The sequence below is a fragment of the Leucopleurus acutus genome (genome assembly GCF_964270905.1).
Source record: "Leucopleurus acutus genome assembly, chromosome: 9".
NCBI classification, from domain to species: Eukaryota; Metazoa; Chordata; class Mammalia; order Artiodactyla; family Delphinidae; genus Leucopleurus; species Leucopleurus acutus.
Genome location: NC_139144.1, coordinates 52,447,748 through 52,475,303, shown reverse-complemented (window position 1 = coordinate 52,475,303; position 27,556 = coordinate 52,447,748). Strand labels below are relative to the sequence as shown.

General features: G+C 37.0%; 1 protein-coding gene across 5 annotated transcripts; it reads right to left on the bottom strand.

The window, feature by feature from the left end:
- On the bottom strand, positions 1–27,556 carry SAMD9 (sterile alpha motif domain containing 9). 5 transcript variants are annotated; one of them, XM_082846097.1, is made up of 5 exons: positions 27,526–27,556; positions 25,949–26,081; positions 16,628–16,717; positions 13,906–14,137; positions 1–6,024 (listed from the first exon to the last, which is right to left on the bottom strand). In XM_082846097.1, exon 5 carries the CDS (start codon positions 6,014–6,016, stop codon positions 1,265–1,267), a length of 4,752 nt encoding a protein of 1,583 aa, XP_082702223.1. In that variant the 5' UTR covers positions 6,017–6,024; positions 13,906–14,137; positions 16,628–16,717; positions 25,949–26,081; positions 27,526–27,556; the 3' UTR covers positions 1–1,264. The 5 variants fall into 5 exon arrangements, with proteins under 5 accessions (XP_082702223.1, XP_082702224.1, XP_082702225.1 ...); XM_082846098.1 differs by lacking the exon at positions 27,526–27,556 and having other exon boundaries at positions 25,949–26,117; XM_082846099.1 differs by lacking the exons at positions 25,949–26,081; positions 27,526–27,556 and having other exon boundaries at positions 13,860–14,137; positions 16,628–16,774.

Here is a 27,556-nt window from a genome sequence, read left to right as displayed (position 1 = left end):
TCCAAAGAAGAGAGAAGAGTCTGATGAACTCCCATGTCCTCATAATGCAGCAATTATTAACTCCTGTCGAATCTTGTTGCAACTATACTGCCCACCTACTCTCCTTTCACCATCCCCATACCCCATACACAGAATTACTTTGAAGCATATCCAATGTCTGTATTTCCTTTAACTTGGAAGTAGGATCCAGAGGCTTGATCAGATTCAGTTTCAATTATTTGGCGAGACTGTCTCACAGGTGTTGTGTGCACTCCTACAGGACTTCCAGGCCCATGATGTCTGGTTCTCTCTCAGCAATGTTAATATTGATCAGGATTTAGGACAGTTTGATTCATCTGTTATAGTTCTTTATCAGCTTTTTATCAGTTTTAGCAACCACTGATGATTTCCCATATCCATAATTTTATTAGGAAAAATTACATTTTGATTACCTCTCACTGGTTGTGCATAGGCTATATGTATACATGCTAGAACACTGGGATCCCCTGGATTGGAGACTCATTAGTCTTTTCACAAGAGTCCTTTTTATTCATTAGCTTTGGAATTTTGGTGTATTTTTGTTTGTTTGGAGGTCTATGAGTTTGTCAGCTGTAGAAACAAAATTCATTTTTGCTCAACTGCCTGCTACTGCATGAAAAGGAAGCCTAATTCTCCAGCCTACTTACTTTGGTAAGATCTGCAGACCTCTATGGGTATGACCTTCAGAGAACTGGTTGGTCCTCTCCTTTGAAAGACCCTTCAGTGCCAAGTACATGGTACCTTTCTGGTCTGCCTGGTAGGAATAAATGTTTATGTTGAGAGTTTTCATCTGTTTTTGTGAAACGGTTTCCCAGATATTGTAATGTCTTGGTACCGTAACTATTGTTTTTCAATTCTGAAAAAATTTCACATTTAAGAAGAAAGTAGACAGTCTTCCTCAATCCATGCCTTGGTTGGTTAATTGAGGGAGGTGGTGGGATTCTGTGTGGCTGAATGATTACATTCACTGCTCCTAATTCCATCCATAGCTCCTTATTTTGCCCTTGATGGTGTTGTCCAAGCCAAGGTAGATATTTGATAGTTTCCACATCTCTCATTCCTTCCTTTTCCAACACAGTCTATTTGAGACTCACAACATGCTTAAGAGGAAATATAAATATTGTCTGTACAGGGCTGAAAAGTCAGAGGCTGTATCTATAAATTTGCCAATTTAAAGTATAGATCTTGGGTCTAAAAAAATTAAGTGCTTTTGCATCCACATTCCTGGAGGGAGAAGATCAAACTCTTAAATAACCTCAATGTCATAAGCAAGTGGGCCTCCAAGGGAAAACCCCAGGTAAAAAGATACTTTTTCTATGCTTCTACCACTTCTAAGTTGACCAAGAAAAGCAGGTGTGATGGGTATTGTGACTTTTTCATTTATTCCATATTCTATGTATAAACAATTATTTTCAGCTCTTCCCTTTAACCGAAGCAAAAGTTCTCGGACTTTTTCCTCCTTCCATACATCTCCACTGTGCCACAAGGAATTAATATCAGCTGTCTTTCTAAAACATTGGTCGATTTTTCCTTTGTGAACAAGTCTGTTCATATTGTTACCTTTCCCAAGAAAGAAATATGCAATTGGTTGCTTTGTACGATACATATGCTTATATTGCCCCCTGAAAGCATTTTCCAGTGACCGAGCATACTTTTCCATTTGTTTAGAATCTTGATCTAGTTGTTGGTTTCCTGGCCAGAATAACAGGGAGGCTAGGAAATAAGGTTCTGAAAATCGATAATTCATTCCTACTTGTTGCAAGACTTCTTGAAGCTGATCTTTCAGTTTTTTAATTGGCTTCACTAATTTGGAGGTAGGTTTAATACAGTAGAGAATGATGTTGGCCAAGATGAAATTTTGCTTTTCCCTTGGCAGGATTCTGACAGCGCACTGCTCAAAGAGAAAAGTATATTTGTTAATTATATCTTCCATGGTGCGTATAGCATCTTCTTGAGTTTTGATAAGATATTCCAAGAGCCCAGAAAACTTGTCTGCTTTTAGAACTTCTAGGCTTCTCCGATACAGCTCTACTTGAAGTGGCAAACTAAGCTTTGGTCCAAGATCTTTGTTCTGTGATTCCTCTGAGGGACCGAATATATCTGCATACTTCTTAAAACATCCAGCCACCCTTTTCCGAGTTTTGGCCTCTTCATTTTGCTTACTATTGTTCCTGGGTTTTAGAAGGACAAAGTAATCATCAAAAAAATCAAAGGACTTTTTCAAAGAAAATTTCAAATTGGTTAGATAAGGAATAAAGTTCTTGAGGACTACTTTAAATTCATTGCTCGGATCTCCAGGAATATCATTATTTCCTGATATAAAATTGACCATATCTCTTTTAGATAGTTCACTTTTATTGTCAAAAAAAGGAATGAGCTGGAGAATCTGGATTGTGTAGAGCCCAACTTCTATCTCCCCTTGATACCCAGCTATATTGTAAGTATCATACCGCCTTTTCGACTTCTGATAAAATCTTTCCTTTGCTTCATACTCTCTATCCTCACTTTGCTGTTGAGATTCTTTGAATGCATTTGAGGCACGCACTGCTAAATCCAAAAGATCAGATAGATCATCAACTGAAATGTTCCTGTTTCTTCCATTATCCTCTAACCACCATCTAATTTTACTTTTGTACACTTGACCCAGTGTGTCTGAGATATAAGAATTGGCAGGTTCTATCTTTTTTGCTTTATTTGCCCAACATAGAGCACTGTTAAAGTCCTTCTCTTTAATGTAGAAATGTCTTGACAAGGCTTGGCAAATGAATGCATTTGGGTTGAACCGACGAATACCTTCAAGTAATACATTTTTAACTGCCACATTCCCTTCATCTCTATGTAATGCTTCAATGAATGGGGAAAACCAAGTTCCTGTTTCACCTTCATGTTCGTTGCGCTGTCTTGTGAGCAGCAGTGTATGCATATCTTCTAAAAATTTGTTTTTTCCTATACCAGTATCATAGAACACATTTTCTGTTAGCATATCCAGCATAATTTGACTTTTATCTAAGTCATAGCTTATCTTCAATTCTTCCAATGAGCGAATGGCAATCAAAGGGTGAATAATGCGTACTCCACAGTAGCTCCCACATTCTACCACCTCTGTTTTTATTAGAATTGTAGAGTAGGTGCCCATCTTGTCTTCAAGCTTTTCTGTTCCCCAGAAAGCTTTCTTGTTTGTGATTCCTAAGAACTTTTCACACTGTGATAGTGAAATGGTGGTATCAGGCACATATGAATTAAGAAGAGCCAGAAAAGAAAAGAGCTTTGCTTCCTTGGTGGAAGTATTTTGTCCTTTCAGAATATTCCTGACCACATTTTCTATGTACGTTTTATTAAAGTTGGTTTTCATAATCATGAAGGAATAAAAATCTTTAAAGTTTTTATGTTGCTCTTCAATTTCTTTCAGTTTAAGCTCAAAAGCTCTCTGTTCTTTGGGAGATAGTTTTTGTATTAGGGCAATACTGTCTGAGATCTTTGCACTTTTTTCAGGATTCTGTGATCTCCTGCAATTTAGGATGATCACTAGAGGCCTCTCATATCGAATATACCTATTAGCTACAGCTGTCTGAATAGAGGCCTGCAGAAGATAGACATTATCTTGTTCTTCAAAATCATCAACAAGCAGTAGTACAGGTAAGTATTCCTGATTATTTGTTGTCCCATAGGTTATTAAATTAGTCACTTGTTCTCCAATTTCAGAAAAATCCACTGTCTTGTTTTTCAGCACAGCACATCTGAATTTCTTCCTTAGTTCCCAGAGAATATGCATGGCCAAGGTAGTCCCACCACAGCCTGGATGATGAAACAGATGAATAATTTTGACACATATTGGCTTTGAAGAATTTGCCCAGTTTTGAATAATTTCTTCAAGTATTTCATATTTATCCCTTTTGACAAAAGGGGAAGAATAGTTTTCAGAAGAAAAGTAGAAGTTCCACCATGATACTTTGCCACCTCGATAGAAGTCTTCCTCTTTTGATGCTTTGAATTCAAGTAATTTTTTTTTGTCCTTCTCTAAGAGTGTACCTTCACATTCATTTTCACAGAGAATTTCCAGGGCAGTCATGATATCTTCTTCTTTTTTCAGAAGGACAGTAGATGAACCAATAGATGGTAAAAATCTCTTTGAAGATTGAGTCACAGATTTTAGCTTAAGAATAGTTCCATTTATCTCTTCAAGACTTAAAGCAGAAACACATTGGCTTGATAATTCATCTTGCTGTTTCGTTAATCTTGCTTCAAGTAGATCTTTCCATCCCTGACATATGTGTGAATGTGTGCAAATACACAATATATTTTCCATTCCTTTGAGATCTTGGTAGAAAGCACAGAAGGTCTCAATGAGGGGGTCTCTTGGGTCATCCACAGAGGAGAGTAATAGAAATACCACCAAAAACTTCCCTCTTGGCATTATGTCTTCATGTGTAAGAAATGAAATCAGTTTCCTGACTTCAGATGCTTTTTCTCTTTGCCAGGAACTTGGATCTAAGGGTTTATATTTTTCACTGTCAAGGTCTAACCTGCCATTGCAGAAAATCCAGCTGAGTTGTTGATAAAGATTCAGACTAGTAATCTTCTCATTTGTAGTTTTCCCTTCCACATATAAACTTGGGAAGTGAAGGTTTGCTACTCGGGTTTCTTTGTAGGCTTTGACTACACCCTTGCTCAGAGATTCAGGATCAAACTCCAACACAGCAAACCATTTAATTTCCTTTAGGAAATCTAAGTGTTTTATTTGAGTTGGATGGCATTTATTTATTACAAGAATGTACCATTCATAGTAGGAATTATCTAACAAATCCTGATTTCCTGTCAACAGTTTAATAAGCTTTGGTCCCTCACTCTCTTTTTTATTTGTTTTTACTCTGCATTTTTCTTCTGCTTCTTTCCTACATTCTGCCAGTCTTTTTAAATCTAATTTAAATGATGTGAAATATGCATTATTTTTCATGATGTCCTTAGTACTGGCCCCATCGCGCACAAAGACTGAGAATTTTGGACTTTGTGTCCATGTCTTCTTGCTGCAATTTTGCATTTTAATCTGGAAATAATCATGTTCACATTCAGAATATTTTGGAACAACATCCACTTCAATAACAAATCTGTCAGATGGAGTACTATTTGGCATTAAAACTTCTACAAATCTTGGCTCTCGAATGCAATTCTTTGCTTTTTGGACCTGATGGTCTTCAAAATATTTGTGGATCATCAGATTGAAGTGGTCAATGAGGGCTTCCTTGGTGACAGTGGTGACTTCCACGCCAACAATTTTTCCATGGGGTTTGTCCTTGACTCCAAAATGAATAGTGCCATTGGTACGTGAATTCATACAAGCTGAAGCAAACCGGAAAACCTCATTGCTAAATTTCATCTTAACATCCTCTTCTGTGGCTGTTCCTGTATTCGTGAAGCATTTGAATTCATGTATTGGATCAATGAGATTGAGTGGTCCTGTTTCAGGCTGTAGATTAAAATTTAATTTGTAACGATATGGATTACTGAATTCATCAAAAGGGTATGATACACATGTTGGTTCTATGGATGGCTGCTCTTCCTCTGTGTCATCTATTTCATCGTTCATGAACTCATGTTTCAGTGACTTAGAACCTTTAGTAACTGTACTCATTGTAGAGTCATTAACCATGCCTGATTTCTCTTTCTCCTTTTGTTTTTGCTTTGAAGTTTCTCCATTTTTCTCCTGTTTTTTAGGAACATTTTTACTGCCTTTCCCCCTCTTACTTGTCTGAAAAGGATCTCCAGAGGATGTTTCCAGCAACTCTTTGAAGAGATGTTCTATTTGGATAGCTGGTCCAAATGTTATGCCCATAGCAACAAGGTGTTCTTTAGTTAAGTACTTCAAGTTTGCGCCATTCACGTCTTGTGCAGTCAAAATTTCCCTGTGTTTTTGGTCAATTTTTTGACTTTCTAACCACCGATTTACATCCTCTTTTGTCCAGTCATCTGTATTATCTGGTAAGTTAAGTTGTGCTGCCATTCTGATACCTATGTATAGAAAAAGAAAAATTATTTAGTATTTTTATAAGTAAATTTTAAAAATAGTCAGTTAATTTTTCAATAGACAATATGTACATGTCTTATAAAACTGAAAAAGCTCAAAAGGATATACATTCCATCTAATTACCCTCCTGAGAGGAAATTACCATTATCAGTTTCTTCTATATCCTTTCAGAGAAATACTACCAAATACAAAAGCATAAACACTTTTTTCCATTCAAATGGCAACATACAATACTCAATTCTCTTTGCTTGCTTTATTCACTAACTGTATCTTGGGGATGCTTCCAGTCAATATATATATAGAGAGAGATGTTTCATTCTTCTTAATGGTTGTTTTCTATAATGTGTGTTAGCTCTATTGTTTATAAATATTCAATTCTGCTATAGAAAATAAGAAAACCAAAGGAGGCTATATGAAACTAAAGAGAGAAGGATTATGATATGAGGAGGATACATGAAACAAGGTATAGAAGCAAGTAGTTTGTGAAACATGTTATGATAGACATAGATAAAGTAAATAGAGCATATGAGCGTTAAACATAGTTAGGAAGAGAAAGAAGGGCCAAATAGATATTAAATATTCATGTGGCACACTTGAAGCACTTTATATTTTTGACATCTTAATTGGGCCACCTACTGTTTACACCCATTCTGATCCTTTGTATACTCTAATTAAAAGACATAAATAAAATCCAGAGTAGCTTATCAGGCTAACTGATGAGTTAGAGCTGTGGTCAGGCACATATGCCCCTCTGCATCTCTCTGATTGGAGCAAGTGTATGCCACTGACACAGGTGTCTTGTATCTGTTGATTCCTCTTGGACAGACCTCAACTCTGGTTCTCAAAATCACACAATCAGTGGAGAATGCTGATACTGCAGAGAGGGAGAGAGAGGATATATGAACTTGTATAACTCAGGTAATGAGATCCTTCCACCCCTCTTGTACCTTATCCAAAGTGTGTTACCCATCTCTTTCCCCCTGCTTTTTGTTGTGTATTTTAATTGATTTAATAAAGATGTGCCTCAAATACCTTAAATTGATCTGTGAGCCATTCTGTTCCATGACTTCTGGGATAGCTTGCTGGGTAGTGAACTTGGGGGCTACTATTATATCCATGTAAATTTTCACATAATATTTGGTAATAGCTAATTCCTGGGCAGTAACAAATGGCATTACTATTTCGTATTCAGATTGAAAGACTACTATTTGGAAAAATTATTGGCAATCTGGGTTGCAGAAATATAGCAATGGTTAGAAAAAAACACAATAGAATCCAGATAATAATAGTCAGCTTTAAGTACAATCCAAAAATGGCTCAAATAATGTGAGCCATTCCTATAAAATCACCATGGGAGAAATCAAATCAACAGAGAAGATAAGCCTGGAGAATAGTGGAAAATAGACTATATAGGCACACTTCCATGAAATAATACACAGGAATATTACCTACCAGTGGTACATAAAAGATCAAGGTAGGATTTACCTTCCCGTCCAGACATAAAGCTGCCAGAGCAATTGTCCAATGTTAAAGCTACTATTTTTTGGTTAGTAACTCCTGCATTCATATTAAGTGAATAAAAGATATACCTTACAGCTACATTAAAACAAAAATAGGCAAAGATATGCACAACTGATGGAAATTTTACTCTATTACAATACTATGACAATCAGAAACCATGGAGATTTAATGCTTTCTAAAAAAAGTGAAATAGGTGAAATTTCTTTCAGTTATTTGGCCTATAGAGATTAAGAAGCTCAAATTTAAAATAAGCTGGGGAGAGAGAAAAGAGTGGAGGTGGGAAATTGCTTTAAGTGTACTACTTTTTAAAGTAAGCCCCTTGTGTGGGACTATATCAAACTTAGAAATTATGCATTGAAGGACACAATGAACAGAATGAAAAGGCAACTTATGGAATGGGAGAAAATATTTGCAATATTTTCAAATCATAGATATGATAAGGGGTTAATATCTAAAATATATTTTAGAAAACTCCTGCAACTCAATGACAAGACAAATAACCTGATTAAAAGTGAGCAAAGGATTTAGACATTTCTCCAAAGATGATATACGAATGACCAACAAACATATAAAAAGATGTTCAATATCACTAATCATTAGAGAAATACAAACCTAAAACACAGTGATATATCATTTCACATCTACTGTGATGACTACTATTTTAAGAAACCCCAGAAAATAACAAGCATTAGCGAAGATGATGTGGAGAAATTGGAGGAACCCTTGTGCACTACTGGTGGGAATGTAAAATGATGCAACCTACACAACCTACCTTAAGAGAATGGTTAAAGGAAGTTTTCTAAACAGAAAGAAAATAATAAAAGAAGGAACCCTGGTACATTAGGAAGAAAAAAGAACACAGTAAGCAAAAATATTGGTAAATATAATAGACTTCTCCTCTTTGGTTTTCAAAATTACGTTTGATTTTTGAAGCACTGGCTGATATGGTTCTAAATGTATGTAGTGAAAATATTTAAGACCATTATATGTGGATAGGGTAAAGGGATATGAAGGGAAGTAGGATTTCTATGCTTCACTCAAACTGGTAAAAAAAACACTATTGGACTGTCATAAGTTATGTATGTATAATGAAACATCTAGAGCAATCAATAAAAAAGCCATACGAAGTGATACACTCAAAGTGATATACTCAAAAGTGATATACTCAATTCCACTAGATAAAAGTGGAATTGTAAAAAAACTTTCAAGTAACCCTCAGAACATCAGGAAAATAAGAAAGAAAATTGAAAAACATAAGTTCTAACATATAAATAATTAATTACATTAAATATAAATGGCCTAAATACAGAAGTTAAAAGACAGAATTGGTAAAGTGGATTAAGAACATGACCCAACTATATCCTGCCTGTAAGATGCTCACTTGAAATAAAATTATATAAATAGGTTGAAAAGAAAAGTATGGATAAATACATATAATACAAATATTAATCAATAAAGACAGGAATGGTTATGTTAATGTCAGATAAAGTAGACTTCAGAGAAAAGAAAATTACCAGAGACAAAGGCATATTACATAATGATAAAATGTTCAATTCAACAAGATGACATAACAATCCTAAAAGTGTATGTGCCAAACAAGAAAGTTTCAAAATGTTTGAAACAAATACAGAACTTTTCAGTTTTAGACAAATCCACATTTATAGCTGGATATTTTGACACCTTTCTCTCTATAATTGAAAGAAAAATTAGACAGAATGTTAGTGAGGTTACAGAAGAACTCAACACCATCAACCAACAGGTACCAAACCACATTTATAGAACACTCCATTCAACAACAGCAGAAAATCTTTCTTTTTAAGTGCCCAAAATAGACCATAACCTAAATGATAAAACAAGCTTCAACAAATTTAAAATAATTGAAATCATACAGAATATGTTTGCCAACCACAATGGAATCTTATTAGGAACTGATAACAGAAAGATAAGAGGAAACTCACTAAACACTAAAACTACACTCCTAAATAATTCATGGGCCAAAGAAAAGTCTCAAGTGAAATTAAAAAAATACATTGCAGTGAATGAAAATGAAAATACAACATACCAAAATTTGTGGTACGTGGTTAAAGCAGTATTGAAAAAATTGTTGCAATAAATGCATACGTTAGAGAAGAAACGTCTCAAATTAATAATCTAAGATCTTACTTCAAAAACTTAGAAAACCTTGAAAAAGAAAAGTAAAATAACCCAAAGCAAGCAGAAGGAAAGAAATAATAAAGATAAGAGCAGAAATCAATTAAACTGAAAACAGAAAACAATGGAGAAAATCAATGAAACAAAATCTGCTTCCTTGAAAGATCAGTAAAATTGACAAAACTCTAGCAAAACTGGCAAAGAATAAAAAAGAGAAGACACAACTTACCAATATTAGAAGTGAAACAGTGGATATAATTTTGAACTGCATAGACATCAAAAGGGAACAAGGGAGTAGTATGAATAACTTCACACACACAAATTTAACAACTCAAATGAAATAGAACAATTCCTCAAAAAACAAACTTCCACAGTCCATTCAGTATGAAACAGATGATCTGAATAGTCCCATACTTTAAAGAAAACTGGATTTTTAATTTTAAAGATCTCCCTACAAGGAAAAATTTCCAGGCCCAGACAGATTCACTGAAGAATTCTACCAAACATTTAAAGAATTAATGCTGATTTTATATAATCTCTTCTAGAACACAGTAAAAGACGGAATACTTCCCAATTCATTTTATGAAGCTCGTATTACCCTACTAGCAAAGCCTCTGCAAACCCAGCCTTCAGGTGAGCTCCCATGGACCAAGACTCCTGCCTTGCCCCAGTGCCAAGCCAGTCCCTGAAGCCCCAGGCTCAAAGCAGTCTCCTGCAGATCCAGGCTCCTGCCTCACTCCAGTGCAAGGCCAGCTCCCATAGACCCAGGCTCTTTGCCTGCCCTGGTGCTGGGTTGGGTTCCAAGGACACAGACTCCAGATTGGTTCCTATAGACTCAGGCTCCTGGCTTGCCCCAGCCTCCAGGTTGGCTCCCGAGGACCCAGGCACATGACCAGCCCCACTGTCAGGCTACACCTCATGGACCCAACCTTCAGGACAGCACCTGTACCCCAAGGCTATAGGCCAACTCCTGTGGGCATCAGAATCCAGGCCCACCACCAGCACTTCAGGGGCCAGGTCCACCCCATGGACCCAAATACCAGCCTACCTCTGTAGACCCAAGCACTAATCCAGCCCAGACACTGACCCAGGCAGCAGACCTTCCCACCTGAGCATCAAGCTCATCCTCAGAATCTACCAGACAACTCACCCACAATCTCTGGACAAGCTGACTCGTGAAGGGCTTTTCTGGCCTAAGCCCAGTCTGTAAAGACTGAAAGAGGTGCCTACTTCTTCAAATGTGCAGACAATAATGCAAGGCCAGAAGAATTATGAATAATCAATGAAACATGCAAGGCCAGAAGAATTACCAATAATCAATGAAACATGACACCATCAAAGGAAACTAATAAAGCTCCAATAAATGACCCTAAAGAAATGAAGATCTATGAACTACCTGACAAATTATTCAGAATAATCTTCATAAAGAAAGTCTGTGAACTACAAGAAAACACAGATATACAATTAAACAAAATTAGTAAAACAATGCATGAACAAAATGAGAGGTTCAGCAAAGAAACAGAAACCATTAAAAACATATAAATGAACAAACAGAAATCCTAGCATTGCAGAACACAGTGAATGAATTGATGAATTCAACAGAAAGCTTCAAAAGCAGACTCATCCAAGCAAAAGAATCAGTGAACTTGATGACAGTACATTTGAAATTCTCCATTCAGAGGAGCAAAGAAAGAAAAAAGAATGAAAAAGAGTGAAGAAAGCCTATGTGAATTATGGGATACCATTGACAGTAAAATCTACTATTGTTGGAGTTCAAGGAGAATAGAGGAAGAAAAGGGCAGAAGGCTTATTTATAGATATCATGGCTGTCAATTTCCCAAATGTGGGGAGAGATTTGGACATCCAAGTTCCTGAAGCTCATAGGTGCCCCAAAAGTTTTGACACAAAAAGATCTTCTCTAAGACACATAATAATAAAACTACCTAAAATCAAAGACAAAGAATTTTAAATGCAGCAAGAGAAAAAAATTCCCACATACAAAGGAACCTCCATAAGACTATCAACAGATTCCTCAGCAGAAACCTTATAGGCCAGTAGAGAGTGGGATGATATATTCAAAGTGCTGAAACTGTCAACCGTGAATACTTAAGAACCTTACAAGTTGTCCTTCAGAAATGAAGGAGAGATAAGGACTTTCCAAGACCAAAACAAACAAACAAACAAACAAAAAAGTTGTAGAGTTCTTCACCACTAGACTTGTCTTACAAGAAATGCTAAAGGGGTGTCTTTGAGTTGTAACAAAAGTATGCTGACAGCATGAAAAGAATATGAAAGTATGAAACATAGTGAAGGTGAGAATATAGTCAAACTCAGAACACTCTAATACTGTAATGGTGGTAGATAAATCACTCTTAACTCTGGTATAAGAGTAAAAGATAGGGACTTCCCTGGTGGTCCAGTGGTTAAAGACTTCACCTTCCAATGCAGAGGGTGTGGGTTCAATCTCTGGTTGGGGAGCTAAGATTCCACATGCCTTGTGGCCAAAAAACCAAAACATAAAACGGAAGCAATATTGTAACAAATTCAATAAAGACTTTAAAAATGGTCCACATTAAAAAAAATCTTTTTTAAAAAAAGTAAAAGACAAAAGTATTAAAAATAACTATAGGTAAAATAAAATAATGTGTTAATGGATACAACATATATAAAAGATGTAAACTGTGACATTAATAACATAAAATGTGAAAGAAGTTAAGTTAAAGTGTGGAGGTTTTGTACATGGTTGAATTTAAGTTGTTATAAATGTAAAACAGACTGTTATATCTATAAGATGAATAATGTAAACTTCATGGTAACCACAAATAAAAAACCTGTAGCAGATATACAAACAATAAAGAGAAGGGAATCAAAGCATATCACTACAAAAGGTCATCAAATCACAAAGGAAGACAGCAAGAAAGGAAGAAAGGAAAATGAAGGAATTATAAAGCAGCCAGAAAATAATGAACAATATGGCAATATTAAATCCTTACCTATCAATAATTACTTTAAATGTAAAAGGATTAAATTATCCAATCAAAAGATACAATGTGGCTGAATGGATTAAAAAAATCAGATCCAACAGTAATATGCTGCCTACAAGAGACTCATTTTAGATTTAAGGACACACATGCACTGAAAGTGAAGGGATGGAAAAACATATTCCATGCAAATGGTAACCAAAAGACAGCAGGAGTGATTATAATTAGACAAGATAGACTTCAAGTCAAAAATTGTCAAAAGTGACAAAGAAGGTTACTACATAATGATAAAGGGGTCAATTCATCAAGATGATATACAATTGTAAATATATAATGCACCCAAACTTAGATACTTCAGTGTACCTAAAAATATAGCAGATATTCGCAGAACTAATGGGAGAAACAGACATATACAGTAAGAGTAGGTGACTTCAATATCCCAGTTTTAACAATGGGTAGGTCATTCAGACAGAAATTCAATAAGGAAACAGCAGACCTAAACAACACCATAGATCAAATAGACCTAGCAGACACATTCAGTACAGTCCATCCAATAGCAACAGAGTACACATTCTTTCAAAGTGCACATGGAACATTGTCCAGGATAGATCATATATTAGCCCACAAAAGAACTCTTAACAAATTTAAGAAGGTTGAAATCATATCAAATGTCTTTTCTGACCACAATGATATAAAATGAGAAATCAATAATAGAAGGAAAATTGGAAAATTCATAAATATGTGGAAGTTAAATGACACACTTCTGACAAACCAACAGGTCAAAGAAAAAATCAAAAGAGGTATCAAAAAGTATCTTGAGACTTTTAAAAATGGAAACACAACATACCATAATTTAAGAAATGCAGAACAGTTCTAAGACAGAAGTTAATAGTGATAAATGTCTACTTTAAGAAAAAAGAAAGATCTCAAATAAGCAACCTAATGTTACACCTCAAGAACAAACTCAACCTAAAGTTCACAGAAGGAATGAAATAATAAAATCAGAGCAGAAATAAATTAAATAGAAACTAGAAAACAATAGAAAATGTCACCTCTTCCTGGTGCCGGACCCCCCAGGCTGCGGGGCCTGACATGGGGCTCAGAATTCTCACTCCTGTGGGAGAACCTCTGTAATATAATTATTCTCCAGTCTGTGGGTCTCCTACCTGGGGGGGATGGGGTTTGATTATATCACTAGTCCTCCCCTCCTACCAGTCTCACTGTGGTTCTTTATGTCTTTAGTTGTAGAGGATCTTTTCTGGTAGGTTTTGATCTTTTTCAATGATGGTTGTTCTGCGGATTGTTGTGATTTGGGTGTCCTCTTGAGACGAGATGAGCTTAGGGTCCTTCTACTCCACCTTCTTCAAGAGAAGACCTTCCCATTGATACCAAGTTTCTTAAAAATAGTTGTATCTCAGAGCAGCTGGGCATGAAGGAAATAACACTGCAGAAAGAAAAGGAGACCAGCCAAATTAATGACCAAGGCATCCATCTTCTCTTACCACTAAGAGCTGTTTTTTGTAAAGTAAACAAAATTAATGAACCTTTAGCTAGATTAAGAAACAAAGAGCAGAGACTCAAATAAATAAAATTATAAATGAAAGAGAGATGTTACAACTGATACCACAGAAATGCAAAGGATCATAAGATAGTACTATGAATATTTATATGCCCCCAAACTGGACAGTCTAGAAGAAATAAATAAATTCCTAGAAATATACAAACTACCAAGACTGAATCATGAATAAAGAATCTGAACAGACCAATAATGAGTAAGGAGGCTGAATCAGTAACTGAAACCTCCCAAGATGGAAAAGCCTCGGACTTCATTACTTCACCAGTGAATTCTGCCAAATATTTAAAGAAGAATTAATGTGAATACTTCTCAAACTCTTCCAAAAAATAGAAGAGAAGGGAACACTTATAAGCACATTTTATGAGGCCAGCATAACCTTGATACCAAGGCCAGATAAGGACAGTACAACAAAAAGAAAGTTAGATAGGGAGGGTGGGAGGGAGGGAGACGCAAGCGGGAAGAGATATGGGAATATATGTGTATATATAACTGATTCATTTTGTTGTGAAGCTGAAACTAACATACCATTGTAAAGCAATTATACTCCAATAAAGATGTTAAAAAAAAAAAAAAAGAAAGTTACAGACCAATATCACTGATGAACGTAAGTGCAAGAATCCTCAACAAAATACTAGCAAACCAAGTTCAACAGAACATTATAAGGATTATAAAGATCTTATACCATAATTAAATGTGATTTATCTCTGGGATGCAAGGATTGTTTGATATATGCAAATCAATAAATGTGATATACCACATTAAAAGAATGAAGGATAAAAATCATATGATCATCCCAATAGATCCAGAAAACTAAGAAAACAGAAACAGAGTCATATATACAGAGAACAAATTGGTGTTGCCATATGGGAGAGGGGTGGGAGGATGAGTGAAATAGGTTAGGAAGATTAAGAGGTACAAACTTCCAGTTACAAAATAAATGTGTTGGGCATGAAACGCATAGTGTGGGGAATATAGTCAATAATAATATCAATAGTAATATCTTTGCTGACTAGATTTACAGTGGTGATCATTTCGTAATGTATAGAAATATTGAATCACTATGTTGTGTACCAGGAACTAATTATACTTCAAAAACAAACTAATAGAAAAAGAGATAAGATTTCTGGTTACCAGAGGAGATGGGTAAAGTGGCTTGAAGGTGGTCAAAAGGTACAAACTTCCAGTTATGAGATAAATAAGTACTAGGGATGTGATGTACAACATGATTAATATAATTAACATTGTTGTATGTTATGTATGAAAGATGTTTAGAGAGTAAATCCTGAGAGTTTTCATCACAAGGAAAAAATATTGTTTTCTTTTTCTTTTATTTTGTATCTACATGAGATGATGGATGTCACTAAACTCATTGTGCTCATCATTTCATGATGCATGTAAGTCAAATCATTACGCTGTATACCTTAAACTTATATGACATATAAGATATGTCAGTTATATCTTAATAAACTGGAAGAAAGAAATTAAAAAGTCAGAAAAATAATCAGGGAGAAGGCTAAATATGGGTAGAAGAGGAAAGAAGGTGAAGCCATGGAGTAAAGTCAGTGCCTAAAATAACTTTTCAATTCTATATACTTGACTAGAATTGGCCTGAAAATTTCATTCTGAGCTTCTTAGCAACCCCATAAAAATGGAAACATAATTTGTTACATGATTGGTCAAACCTACATGTATTTATGAACTGTAGGGTTAACTGTAGGGCTTTTTAGCTTTACTAAAGGAAGTTGAGGAGCAGGCCTTTAATCTAAACTGTATTTCCCCCAACTCTTTGTATTACCTTGTTCCTTACTTTGGGGGAAATCAGACGTAAACCCAGGATTTTTAGGAAGAAATAAGAAAGCTGTCATAATTTCAAGTACTTCCTGTAGTAGTCTGTCTTCATCTCTGTCACTGTCTCTGTCTCTGTCTGTCTGTCTGTCTGTCTATTATACATATAATTTGACACTAATATCTGAGAAGTTATCAGGGAATTTTATTTTCTGGCAACTCCTTAGAGTAGATGGTGGAAGGGATCTTTGATTAATGTAAAGTACATCTTTAAATTTTCATTATATGTTCTTTCTGAAGATGCTCCTAACGCCTTGGGGGATTTCATCAATAAAAGTGCCTCTAGTTTTCCACTGCATGCATCTTTTATGGAATGTTATGACTCCTTCCTCAACTAATATAAAGCAGACTCTGTCACAGCAATGAACAGTCTAGGCTTAAAATATTTTTAGGTTTAAAATATTATTTTTGGAGTATATTTCAATTTTCTAATTAAGAAGTAGATTCCTTCCTAGTCAATAAAATGCTGCTATAGAGAGTAATAATACTATAAATAACAGATATTGTACTTACCCAGATTTTTCTTGCCAAGTTCTTCTACATAAATGAGGGAAAAACCATGTATTTCGGTGCAGGAAACAAACGTCTGTGTTCTTCTTCCTACTGTGTTAGATAAAAATACTTTTTTCACTCCAGTTTTTATGACAGTTTCTCCTCTGCTTCCACTTCAATCTGAACTCTAATCGGCTCAGAAAGGACAGTGTTTCTCAGTAATGGGTGTGCCGAAACTGGAAGGTGGGGGAGGAGGAAGCCTGCAGAATTGATTTCAGTTTCGCTTTCCCAGATATGACTTTTCTCTCTGAAATGATTTTTTTTTTTTTTTGGTAAGCCATTATTCTTCCACCTTCTGGTGTGATTGGTTAGAAGCCAAAGGTTTAAAATCTGTTCTTTGCTTGAGAGTTTTGAGGGCTGCAGAGAGCCCAGAACTTGGGTAGGGAAGAGCTTATGTTGGCATTTCACTGGCCTTCCTGGGTGGACTGTCCATCCATCTCTGTTTTCCTAAAGATAATGTAAAGGAATGGCTTTCGGGGACTTTTTGGAGCTCCCTATAAATGCTAAATTCCTCTGGGTTAGTTCTGCAGGGCAGACCAGGGTGGGACCCCTAGTGGCCACATTGCAGGGATTTTCTTTTCTAATGTCAGCCTCAGGGACAGGCACAGAACAGCCTGAGTGAGAGTGATGAAAATAGTGAGCATTTAAAAAATTGATACCAAGTGTTAAAATTTATTGTGTGTGCTCAGTTAGCATTTGCTTTCCACATTCCACTGTTGATTCACACTGGCTTCATATGTTTTATGAACATTTATTGGGCACATACTATGTACCAGGCACTGTTCCAAGTGCTTTATATTAATTTATTTACTCTTCACAACAATCCTCTGAGGTAGATGCTATTATTATTTCCATTTTACAGCTAAAGAAACTGAGGTGCAGAGACGTTAAATAACCTCTCTCTCTCCCCCCACCTCCCTCCTTCTCTCTCTCCAATATGTACTACTGGTTCTGTTTCTCTGGAGAACCCTAATACAAACAGGTTATAAAAATTAACTTCTCTGCTGTCTCAGAGCAGTCTTATTCCCCTAGCTTATCTCATTGCTCACGTTCCCTGTGTGAGGCCAGGTTCCAGATCTTCAGCATGAGCAACCTTTCTCTTCTATTCTGTGTCGCCCTCCTCACGCTGCCTCTCTGACCACCCAGACAGTGCTTTGCCATTTCTTTATTAGACTATTTCCCCCTTAAGGAGGGGAATTTTAACCTAGTTGTCCCCTCCCTTGAAACTGTAATACTACAGATATGCTGTATATCTGTTTATGTATATCTGTGCTTTATACATAAAAAAGAGCATCATATGCCATTAGGGAATTGCAACTTAAAACAATGAGATACTGGGCTTCCCTGGTGGCGCAGTGGTTGAGAGTCCGCCTGCCGATTCAGGGGACACGGGTTCGTGCCCCGGTCCGGGAAGATCCCACATACCGCGGAGCGGCTGGGCCCGTGAACCATGGCCGCTGAGCCTGCGCGTCCGGAGCCTGTGCTCCGCAACGGGAGAGGTCACAGCAGTGAGGGGCCCGCGTACCGCAAAAAAACAATGAGATACCAATACACACCCATCAGAATGGCCAAAATCCAGAACACTGACTCCACCAAGGGCTGGTGAGGATATGGAGCAACAGAAACTCTCATTTATTGCTGGGGGGAAATGCAAAATGGTACAGCCACTTTCGAAGACAATTTGGTGGTTTCTTAAAAAACTAAACCTACTCTTACCGTATGATCTGGCAATCACACTCCTTGGTATTTACCCAAAGGAGTTGAAAATTTATGTCCACACCAAAAACCTGCACACACAAGCTTATAGCAGCTTTATTCACAAATGCCAAAGCTTGGAAGCAACTAAGATGTCCTTCAGTAGGTGAATGGATAAATAAACTGGTATATCCAGACAATGGAATCTTTATTCAGTGCCGAAAAGAATTGAGCTGTCAAGCCATAAAAAGATGTGGAGGAATATTAAATGCATATTGCTTAGTGAAAGAAGTCAATCTGAAAAGGCTACATACTATATGATTCCAACTATATGATATTCTGGGAAAGGCAAAACTTTGGAGATAGCAAAAGGATCAGTGGTTGCCAGGAGTTAGGGAGGAGGTAAGAATGAACTGGTGGGGCATAGAGGATTTTTAAGACAATGAAGTTATTCTATATGACACTATAATGGTGGATTTATGCCATTATATATGTATTTGCCAAAACCCATAGAAGATACAACACCAAGGGTGAACTATAATTTGAACTATGGAGTTTGGGTGATGATGTGTTAGTGTAGGTTCATCAATTGTAACAAATGTGCTACTCTGGTGAGGGATGTTGATAGTGAGGGAGATTAACTTTGAACACTCTGAAAATATATACCCTCTCCCCCAGAGGGTATATGGGAAATCTCTGTACCTTCCTCTCAATTTTGCTATGAACTTAAAACTGCTCTAAAAAAATAAAGTCTATTTTAAAGAAAGTTTTTTTGTGGTTTTTTTTGCTTCCAAGAACAAATTTTTACTCCCTTGGAGGTGATAGTGTCCCAGTTGAGAATGCATGATCTAGACTTGCATATATTGTTTGCCTGGATTCCTCATTACTTCACCCACCATGTTGGTTCAGTCCTGCTATTGCATACGAACTTCTTGGGCCAACTGTTTCCTGAAACGGTCCTATGAAAAGGGGAAACCAGTTATGCCTTTCCACCTGAGGGGATGGATTCTGCTGGTGAATTCTGATGTTGCCTAGCTCCCCCTCTCCTCCTGTGCTCTAGGATCTCAGTCTGGTTCTTCACCCATCAGTCCTCTCCTTCAAGTAAGCCTCTGAATAATCCTGGGATGTGGGCTGTCTCACTAGAGGACACGTCCTATATTTGAGAGGAATTCTCTGGTGAAGATCAGGGGAAGTTCCTTCTCTTTTCCAGGCCTTCTTTTAAACTCTTTTATTTAAATTATTTCAATAATCCAAAGAGTGAGGATCCCTTTCTTAAGAGAAGAGTGTTCAAAGTTAAGCTCCCTGGATACTATCTGATCAATGTTTCTCTTTTAACTCATTTGGGGTCCTTATGCTCTAATAAAATTATTATAATGTAGCAAGCACAGAAAAATGTGTCATGATCTAGAAACACTCTGTAGAATATCTCATGCTTTCATTCCATTCTCCTTCTTTTTTATAAAATTTCTCTTAGGAACAGAACCAGCAAAAATTTTACATTCGATCATGTTCCTCTTTCTCTCAGATGAAGGAAGTATTGCCACATTATAATACCAAGAAGCCTCTTAGTCCATGAGACAGGATTTTTGCAAGTGTCCGGAGCACATTTCCCTTGTTGTTATTGATTCAGAGTAATTAGGACTGAGTCTTTTTTTTTTTTGGTTGTTATTATTGTTCATTTTTAAGAAAGTAATATTTACAGTATATTTTTCTAGTTAAAAAGCTAATATGTGTTCAATTAAAAACATCAGAAACAACTAGAAAAAAGAAGAAAAACAAGCTCTACCTGAATCCCATCCCCCATTCATTGTTATGAACATTTTTGGTATACAATCTCTCGGTCCTTTATAGATAATCTCTCAGATAAATATTTGCCCAATAGTAGAAGTATATGCCTTATAATGTTTTGTTCTTCTACTTAGCAAAATATGGCTTCTGTTTCCCCACATCATGAAATAGACTTTTATGGCATAATTTCTTTGGAAAATTTTAAATACAAACAAAGTAAACAGGACAGCATAATGAATCCCCATGTAGTCATCACTCAGCTTCAAAGCTATTAGCTTTCTGCCATTCTCTCTTTTTTACATTCTGCTACTCTTGAGGTAAAACTGGAGTGCACATATATTAAATGTAAAATTTTGACAAACCACCCCAATCTAGATATAGGACATTTCTGTTACCCCATGTCCCTTCTCAGTTACTCCTAACCCCCTCCAGAGGAAACCGCTCTGCTGATTTTTTTTTTTCACCATAGATTAGCTTTACCTGATCCAAGTGTTGATATACTGGAATCATATAGAATATACTCTTCTGTGACTGGCTTCTTTTATTCAACATAATGTCATTGAGATTGGTCTAAATGTTGCATGTATCCATAGTTTGTTTCTTTTTATTGCTGAATAGTATTCTGTTTTATTAACATACCACACTTATCTAATGTCCTTAAAGAGACATTTGAGTTATTTCCATTTTTGGCAATCACACAGAAAGCTGTTATGACTATTTCTGTACAAGTCTTGTACAGACATATATCTTCATTTCTCTTAGGTAAATAACCTTGGCAAGGAATTGCTGGATCAAATAGGTGTGTGTTTAACTTTATGAAAAACTGTTAAGCCTTTGTCCAAACTGGTACCAGAAGCAATACTCTTTAAGGCATGGTGAGTCTTTGTATCAGGCGACTCTATCAGTCAAACTGAAATAAGGAACTGGTGTAATCTCACCTGGCAAATTTAGGAATAAAGAAATAATGATACTTGGCACATCCGTATCAAAAGTCTAAGGCTGCCAGACATCACAATTTTACCCCACGACACCTGTGAGTACAAGGGGTTTAGTTTAATTGGTACCCATAATATCTGGCCTGATGTTAGAACTGTCTAATACGTTCTCACCATCTTAGGAGTGGTCAGATGTGGCACTCATTAGTCAATGTTTATATTTTTACAATAGCTGTAATGAACATCATTTCAGGACTTCCAAGATGAGCCAGCAAAGCGAATCTGCTTTATACATATTGAGCAGGCAGATGGAAATTTAATACAATTGGTTGAAAGAACAAAGTAAAGTGACATTATAAGGGTCACATATGGATATTGTATCCTACTAGGCAGTTCTTGCTCCTTTGCACACAATGGATATCTTTTAAATAACCGCAGACCACATGGATATTTCCTATTAACTCTCTAACTATTACTAATTTTTTCTTTCTGGATGGACTTATAAATTGTATGCCATGACTCATTTGAATGCTACTTTCCACTTTTCTAAGACTGTAAGAACAAATTGAATCTTCCTGTGGCTATTTATACCCAATACACATCTTCAGTCTTTTGGACACATGAAGCTTCTTGAAGAGCTGACTCCATTCAGGAACTGGCTTATATCCTATGAGCAATAGATAATGCATTGCCACCTGTCCACCTGGAAGGTCCAATTTTCCCACAGGGACTAGGCATGTTTAGACAACAGAGTCTCTATTCAACAAAATGTTAAAAAAAAAATTGGTTAAACTCAGAGCATATAGGTATGCTTTATTTACCAAAGGTTACTCAGCTTTAAGCAGAGACCTTTGATCTTTGATGTCTGTTAAAAAATTTCTTCCTGGAAATTCCCTGGAGGTCCAGTGGTTAGGACTCGGTGCTTTCACTGCCGGGACCTGGGTTCCATCTCTGGTCAGGGAACTAAGATCCCGCAAGCCGTGTGGTGCAGCCAAAAAAAATTTTTTTCTTGCCTCTTGTTACATATCTCTTTGCTAAGAGTCTTTTTGGTAACTTAAAATACTATTTACATGATTTAAAATTCCACATTGGGCGTGCATTTCTTATTATAGGTATTTCCAAATTAATCTACCAGTTATCCCTTCAGAGTGATACCAAGCTTACTGTAAGTTTTTCTCTAATCCAGTCTCTTTGTTTATCTAGTCATGTGTTTTGCAGAAACATTGGAAGTATTGTTAATATTGGAAAATAGAATGATTGTTCCCTAAAGGATTTGCTGATCTGAAGGGCCTGTATTTATCCATCCTTCAGGAAGTGTTGTAACATGGCTTCACAGTGCTCAGTAGAAGCCAACCATGTTTAAAGATATTCTGGCTCTTAGATAACTCATGCATATTTGATATTCAGGAATGATATTTATTTTCTCAAATAAAAATGAAAAAATAAAAAATTTAAATGGTTTGAAGAAACATTCTGGGGTATATTTGTTTTTTCATTTTATACTTAATTTAGGTATGAGTAATGAACTAAAAAAACCCTATGGGTTTGTTTTTTGTTTTTTCATCCAGTTGTTCATTTCCCTGTTTCCAGTGTGATAATTAGTCTTCCAACTACTTGGAAAATATTGTTTTTATTTAAAATCATATAAACTGATGTACTGCAACATATCTACATGTGAAGATGAGTATTGGAAAAGGGGTAAACAATACAGTTTGAGAAAACTAAGGTTGTATGTTTAGGGGAAAGGGCTTGAACTAGAGTGTCAGTGAATAACTTTCTTTAACCAAAGACTGAAATGGAGTGACAAGGACAGCTATTATTTAAATTCAAGAAGGCCTCAGCAAACTTGGTAAAACACACCCATCTTAGATCAATAAAGCAATATTCATCTAGTGCTTCATAAAAATAAATTGCCTTTCATGACTGAATAAACAAAATGTGGTATATCCATATAATGGAATTTGTTTGACAGTAAAAAGAAATGAAATCATGATACTACAACATGGGTGAACCTTGAAAACATTATGCAAAGTGAAAGAAGCCATTTACAAATAAACACATATTGTGTGATTCCATTTATATGAAGTGTCCAAAATAAGCAGCTCCATAGAGAAAGAGAGTAGATTAGTGGTTGCCAGGGGCTGGAGGATGGGGTAAATGGTGATTGACGGCTAATGGGTACAGGAATTCTTCTGGGGTGATGAGAGTGTTCTAAGATTGATTGTGCACAACTCTGTGGATACACCAAAAACCACTGAATTGTATAACTTTATGGTATGTGAATTATCCCAATAAATTTGCCTCCTAATAAGAACCTACCAAGTGCCAGATATGTAACTTATGCTACCCAATTTAATCCTCATCAGACGCCTGCAAACAAAGTTTATTATCATTTGACAAATGAGAAAACAGGGTTCTAACTTACCTGTGTACGCTCACTTTATGGATGACTGGCACAGGTGGGCTTGCATTGTAAGCCTATTTTCTAAGTATAAGCTTCTTCCACTGGCTGTCTTGGTTCACCCTGTTTCAGAGTTCTATATTCCAGGTCCTCAGTGAGCTCGACTCACAGGGTCTCTGCGTTATCCTCTGCCGTTTGAACCGCTCTGGTTGTCCTAGGCAAACGGACTTTTCTCTGGAGATGCTCTTATCATTCTCCACAGACTTGCTCTGCCCAGGTCCGAGGCACTATCCCCTCTTAGCCAGAGTCTTCTCTCAGTAAGCTACCCACCGGCTCCAATGGGCGCCCCAAAGACTGTAAAGAGAAGCTCTAGGTTTACTCTCCTGTTTGAGCCAGTGATTGCAGCAATTGCCCCCGAGCTCAGCATTCTACAAAAAACAGCATATGAAGGACTTCCGGCTTACTGGCTATTATTATACTTGCCCAGAGGCATTGTACGTGCGTACGCGCACGTGCCCACGGGCACGCGCATGTGCCCGTGTGTAACATGGAGATGGTGGGGGGGCTTGTCTTTGCGCCACCTCACAGGGGAACAGGTTCCTTCTTGCTTTCTCCTTTATTGTTTCAATTCTCTGAGGAATGCTATCCAGGGAGATGGAATAGGGTGACTGACATCTGTTCTCCGCAAGCCTGTCTCTTTTTTGCGGTATGCAGGCCTCTCACTGTTGTGGCCTCTCCCGTTGCGGAGCACAGGCTCCGGACGCGCAGGCTCAGCGGCCGTGGCTCACGGGCCCAGCCGCTCTGCAGCATGTGGGATCTTCCCGGGCCGGGGCACGAACCCGTGTCCCCTACATCGGCAGGCGGAGTCTCTACCACTGCGCCACCAGGGAAGCCCAAGCCTGTCTTTTTATCTCTACCTTATCTCAAAGGTTCCCCCATTATTCAAAGATGAAGACCTTTTATAACATTAAAAAATTTCTCAGCTGCCACTCCTATGATGGGAGCTGAGAAGATATATAATGATCTGAAGCTACTATACATTTGGTAACCCCTTCAGATGAATTTTGTACTCTGTCAATTACATGAGCAACTTATGTGGTCTCTGATCTATGTTTGGTTTGGAGCTATGTATTTAATTCAAGGTGAGAATGATTTGAGCAAAAAGGTTATAATGCTTTGACATAACTCCTTGGCCCATCAGTGTCTTCAACCTTTTTTTCAGTGATGGTTTGTTAATATTTATATAGAACTTTAATATAGTTCACTGTTCTGAGGCTTACCAAGTCCTTTCATGAACATTATCTGATCAGATTTATGTTCTGGAGTGTTGGCATATTTTTTAACATGAGGGACCTTTATGTTTGGCAAGAAGCTGCATAGTGTAAGTAAAGGGGGAGGAGTTGTGATCAGGAAAACTATGTCATAATTAAATTATGTGTCCTCTCAGCCAACCTGTTTCCCCATTCATTGTGCGTATAGAGGAACTGGACCAGAACCAGTGCTGTTCGTTGTTTGTTTTGTTTCTTCCAAAGAAATGCACATGAAACTTCTGTGTCTAAATGGGTAAAGGTGGAACTGCTCTGGTTGGAATTGGGGGAAGAATTACACTTTACCTTCTTTATTCTGTTCTGGGAAAATTTTGAACCCTAGAGGTCTCCTTATGAGTACTTACTTTCAGGATCCATTCCCTAAGGACTTGTACTTTCTCCATTTGGGGGGTGAGAAGGAAGGATCAAACTAGCAGCTTTCAGGGTGAGAACCAGTGCCCACCCCCATCTTTAGGAGGCTGGGCCTTGGCAGCATGCAGGTAGTCATACCTCCAGAGAAGGATGCTCGAAGTCCTGGCTGGAGCTCAGCAGGCTTATGCCCTGCTCTAATGTTCTTCCGGACTGAAACTACAAACCTAGCTACTTTCATTTTCTGGAACTATATTTAACTACATTAAAATTATGTAATTCTTCTCATAGTCTCTCTACAAGCTAATTGTGAAGGAAAGCCTTAAATAAAATGTTGATTAAACTTTGGAGGGTTTCATCTTTAACTAGATGTAAACTTTTGATATCATCTTGAGTTACATAGGACAGAATTTTGCATAGCTGCATGTGGTCACAATTTTCTACACAGTTTCATATGCTTTAATTCCTGATCTTCTACTACATTTTACTTAGGTCTTCTAGCTTCATCTCCAGAGCCTTCCACCATCAGAAACATTCTGCACCTTGCTTGCTGGAAGATTTCTTTTTTTGAAGAACTCTGCAGTCAGCGCAAGTGGCATCTGGCGATATGTATATGAAAGCACTGAGATTTCTCATTCCTTTTAGAACCATTTTGCTAGAAATGGCTTATGTACACTTGGAAGTATATTCATTTCCAAAGTTCTGCTTTAGTTTTTAGAATTAGATTTTAAAGATAGCTTTCAAAGAAAGTTGATGAAACAGATATATTTAATGATTAGAAACTTACCAGAGCTTTTCTGAAAACTTCTACTTTTCATATCAGCAACTTGAAATAGTTCTTCAAGAGGTTCTTTAATCTCCAGCAGTTAGATGAGTTGCATTTTCTTGTGAATTTTCAGGAGTCACATCCCGGAAAGCATCTATGAGGAAGTAGATACGTGAGAAGAATAGACCTGGTCATTTCCTAGTTTACCTGAGGGTATATTTGTTGAGAATCTACTACATTAAAAAAAAAAAAGATATCACAGCAAAATTAAAATGTAGTTGATTGGACTGTTGCTTAGAAATTGTTTACAGGACAGATTTTCCCCTTAACTTTCTACTATAAAAATTTTCGAACATAGAAGATTTAAAAGAACATCCTTCAGCTAGATGGCATCTCTTCCTATATTCCTAAATACTGATACTTTTAATTAAAAAAATAAACATTCAAAATATGTTGCAGGCATACTTTCTCTTTCTCTTCTCCCACATTCTACATTCAGTGTGGAGAAAATCCTATAGGTTGCTTCAAAACAAGCATCTGATTACCAGCTACCACTTCCCACCAGCTGGTCCAAGTCCCCATGTCTCTCTCCTGAATTATAGGAGTGGCTGTCTCACAAGTTTCCCTCTTGCTGTTATTGATCCCTTTGGGAGCTTCTCAAAATAGCAGCTAGAGTGATCCTTTCAAATGTAAATAACATACCAATATTCGGTTCACTCCTTCCAGTGGCTTTCCATTTGACTTGGAGTGAAAGCTGAGCTCCTTATTAGGAACTACAAGGCCTCATATGACCTGGCACCCTGTTACCCCTCTGATATAACATCTTAGTTTTATTTTTCCTCTCTCTAAATCTGGTACAGCTCCCTGGCTGCCTTGTTGCTCCTCACATGTGGCACCTGCTCCTGCTTCCAGCACTATACTTGCTTCCTATCCCTGGAATGTCCTTAGACACCTGCAGGGCTCACTCCTTCACTTCCTTCGGGTCTTTTATCAAGTGCTACCTTCTCACGGAGGCACTGCTCTGCCAGCCTACTGAAAACTATCCCATCTCCCAAGGTCTCCTATCCCTCATCTGGCTTTTAAAAAAATCTAGTTAAGACTTACCACAATCAACTATTCCATTCCATATATTTTAACGTATTTGCCTTGTTTATTTTCTGCCCCACCCATTATTCTGTGTGATTCATGAGGACAAACATTTTTGTGTGTTTTGTTCACTTATTTTACAGTGCTTAACACATAGTAGCTTCTTAACAAAAATTTGTCGAATAAATAACATATTTTCTTAGAGTAGTAAAAAATAATGAATTTTTGAAAACCCTTGAGTTAGCAGTGTCTGTGGGTCAAGGGATTTTGCTCATTTCACTAGGTCAATTATTTTATGTGGCTTGAATCCCAGACTGAAATCTGGGGAACTTTCTTTTCTGTGCTGCCTGTTAGGCCAGAACTAACTCTAGCTTCAATCATCTAGTCACAAAAGATTGAAACAAAGCTACAGTCATCAAGACTGTATGGTACTGGCCCCAAAACACAAATATAGATCAATGGAACAGGATAGAAAGCCCAGAGATAAACCCACACACATATGGTCACCTTACCTTTGACAAAGAAGGCAAGAATATGCAATGG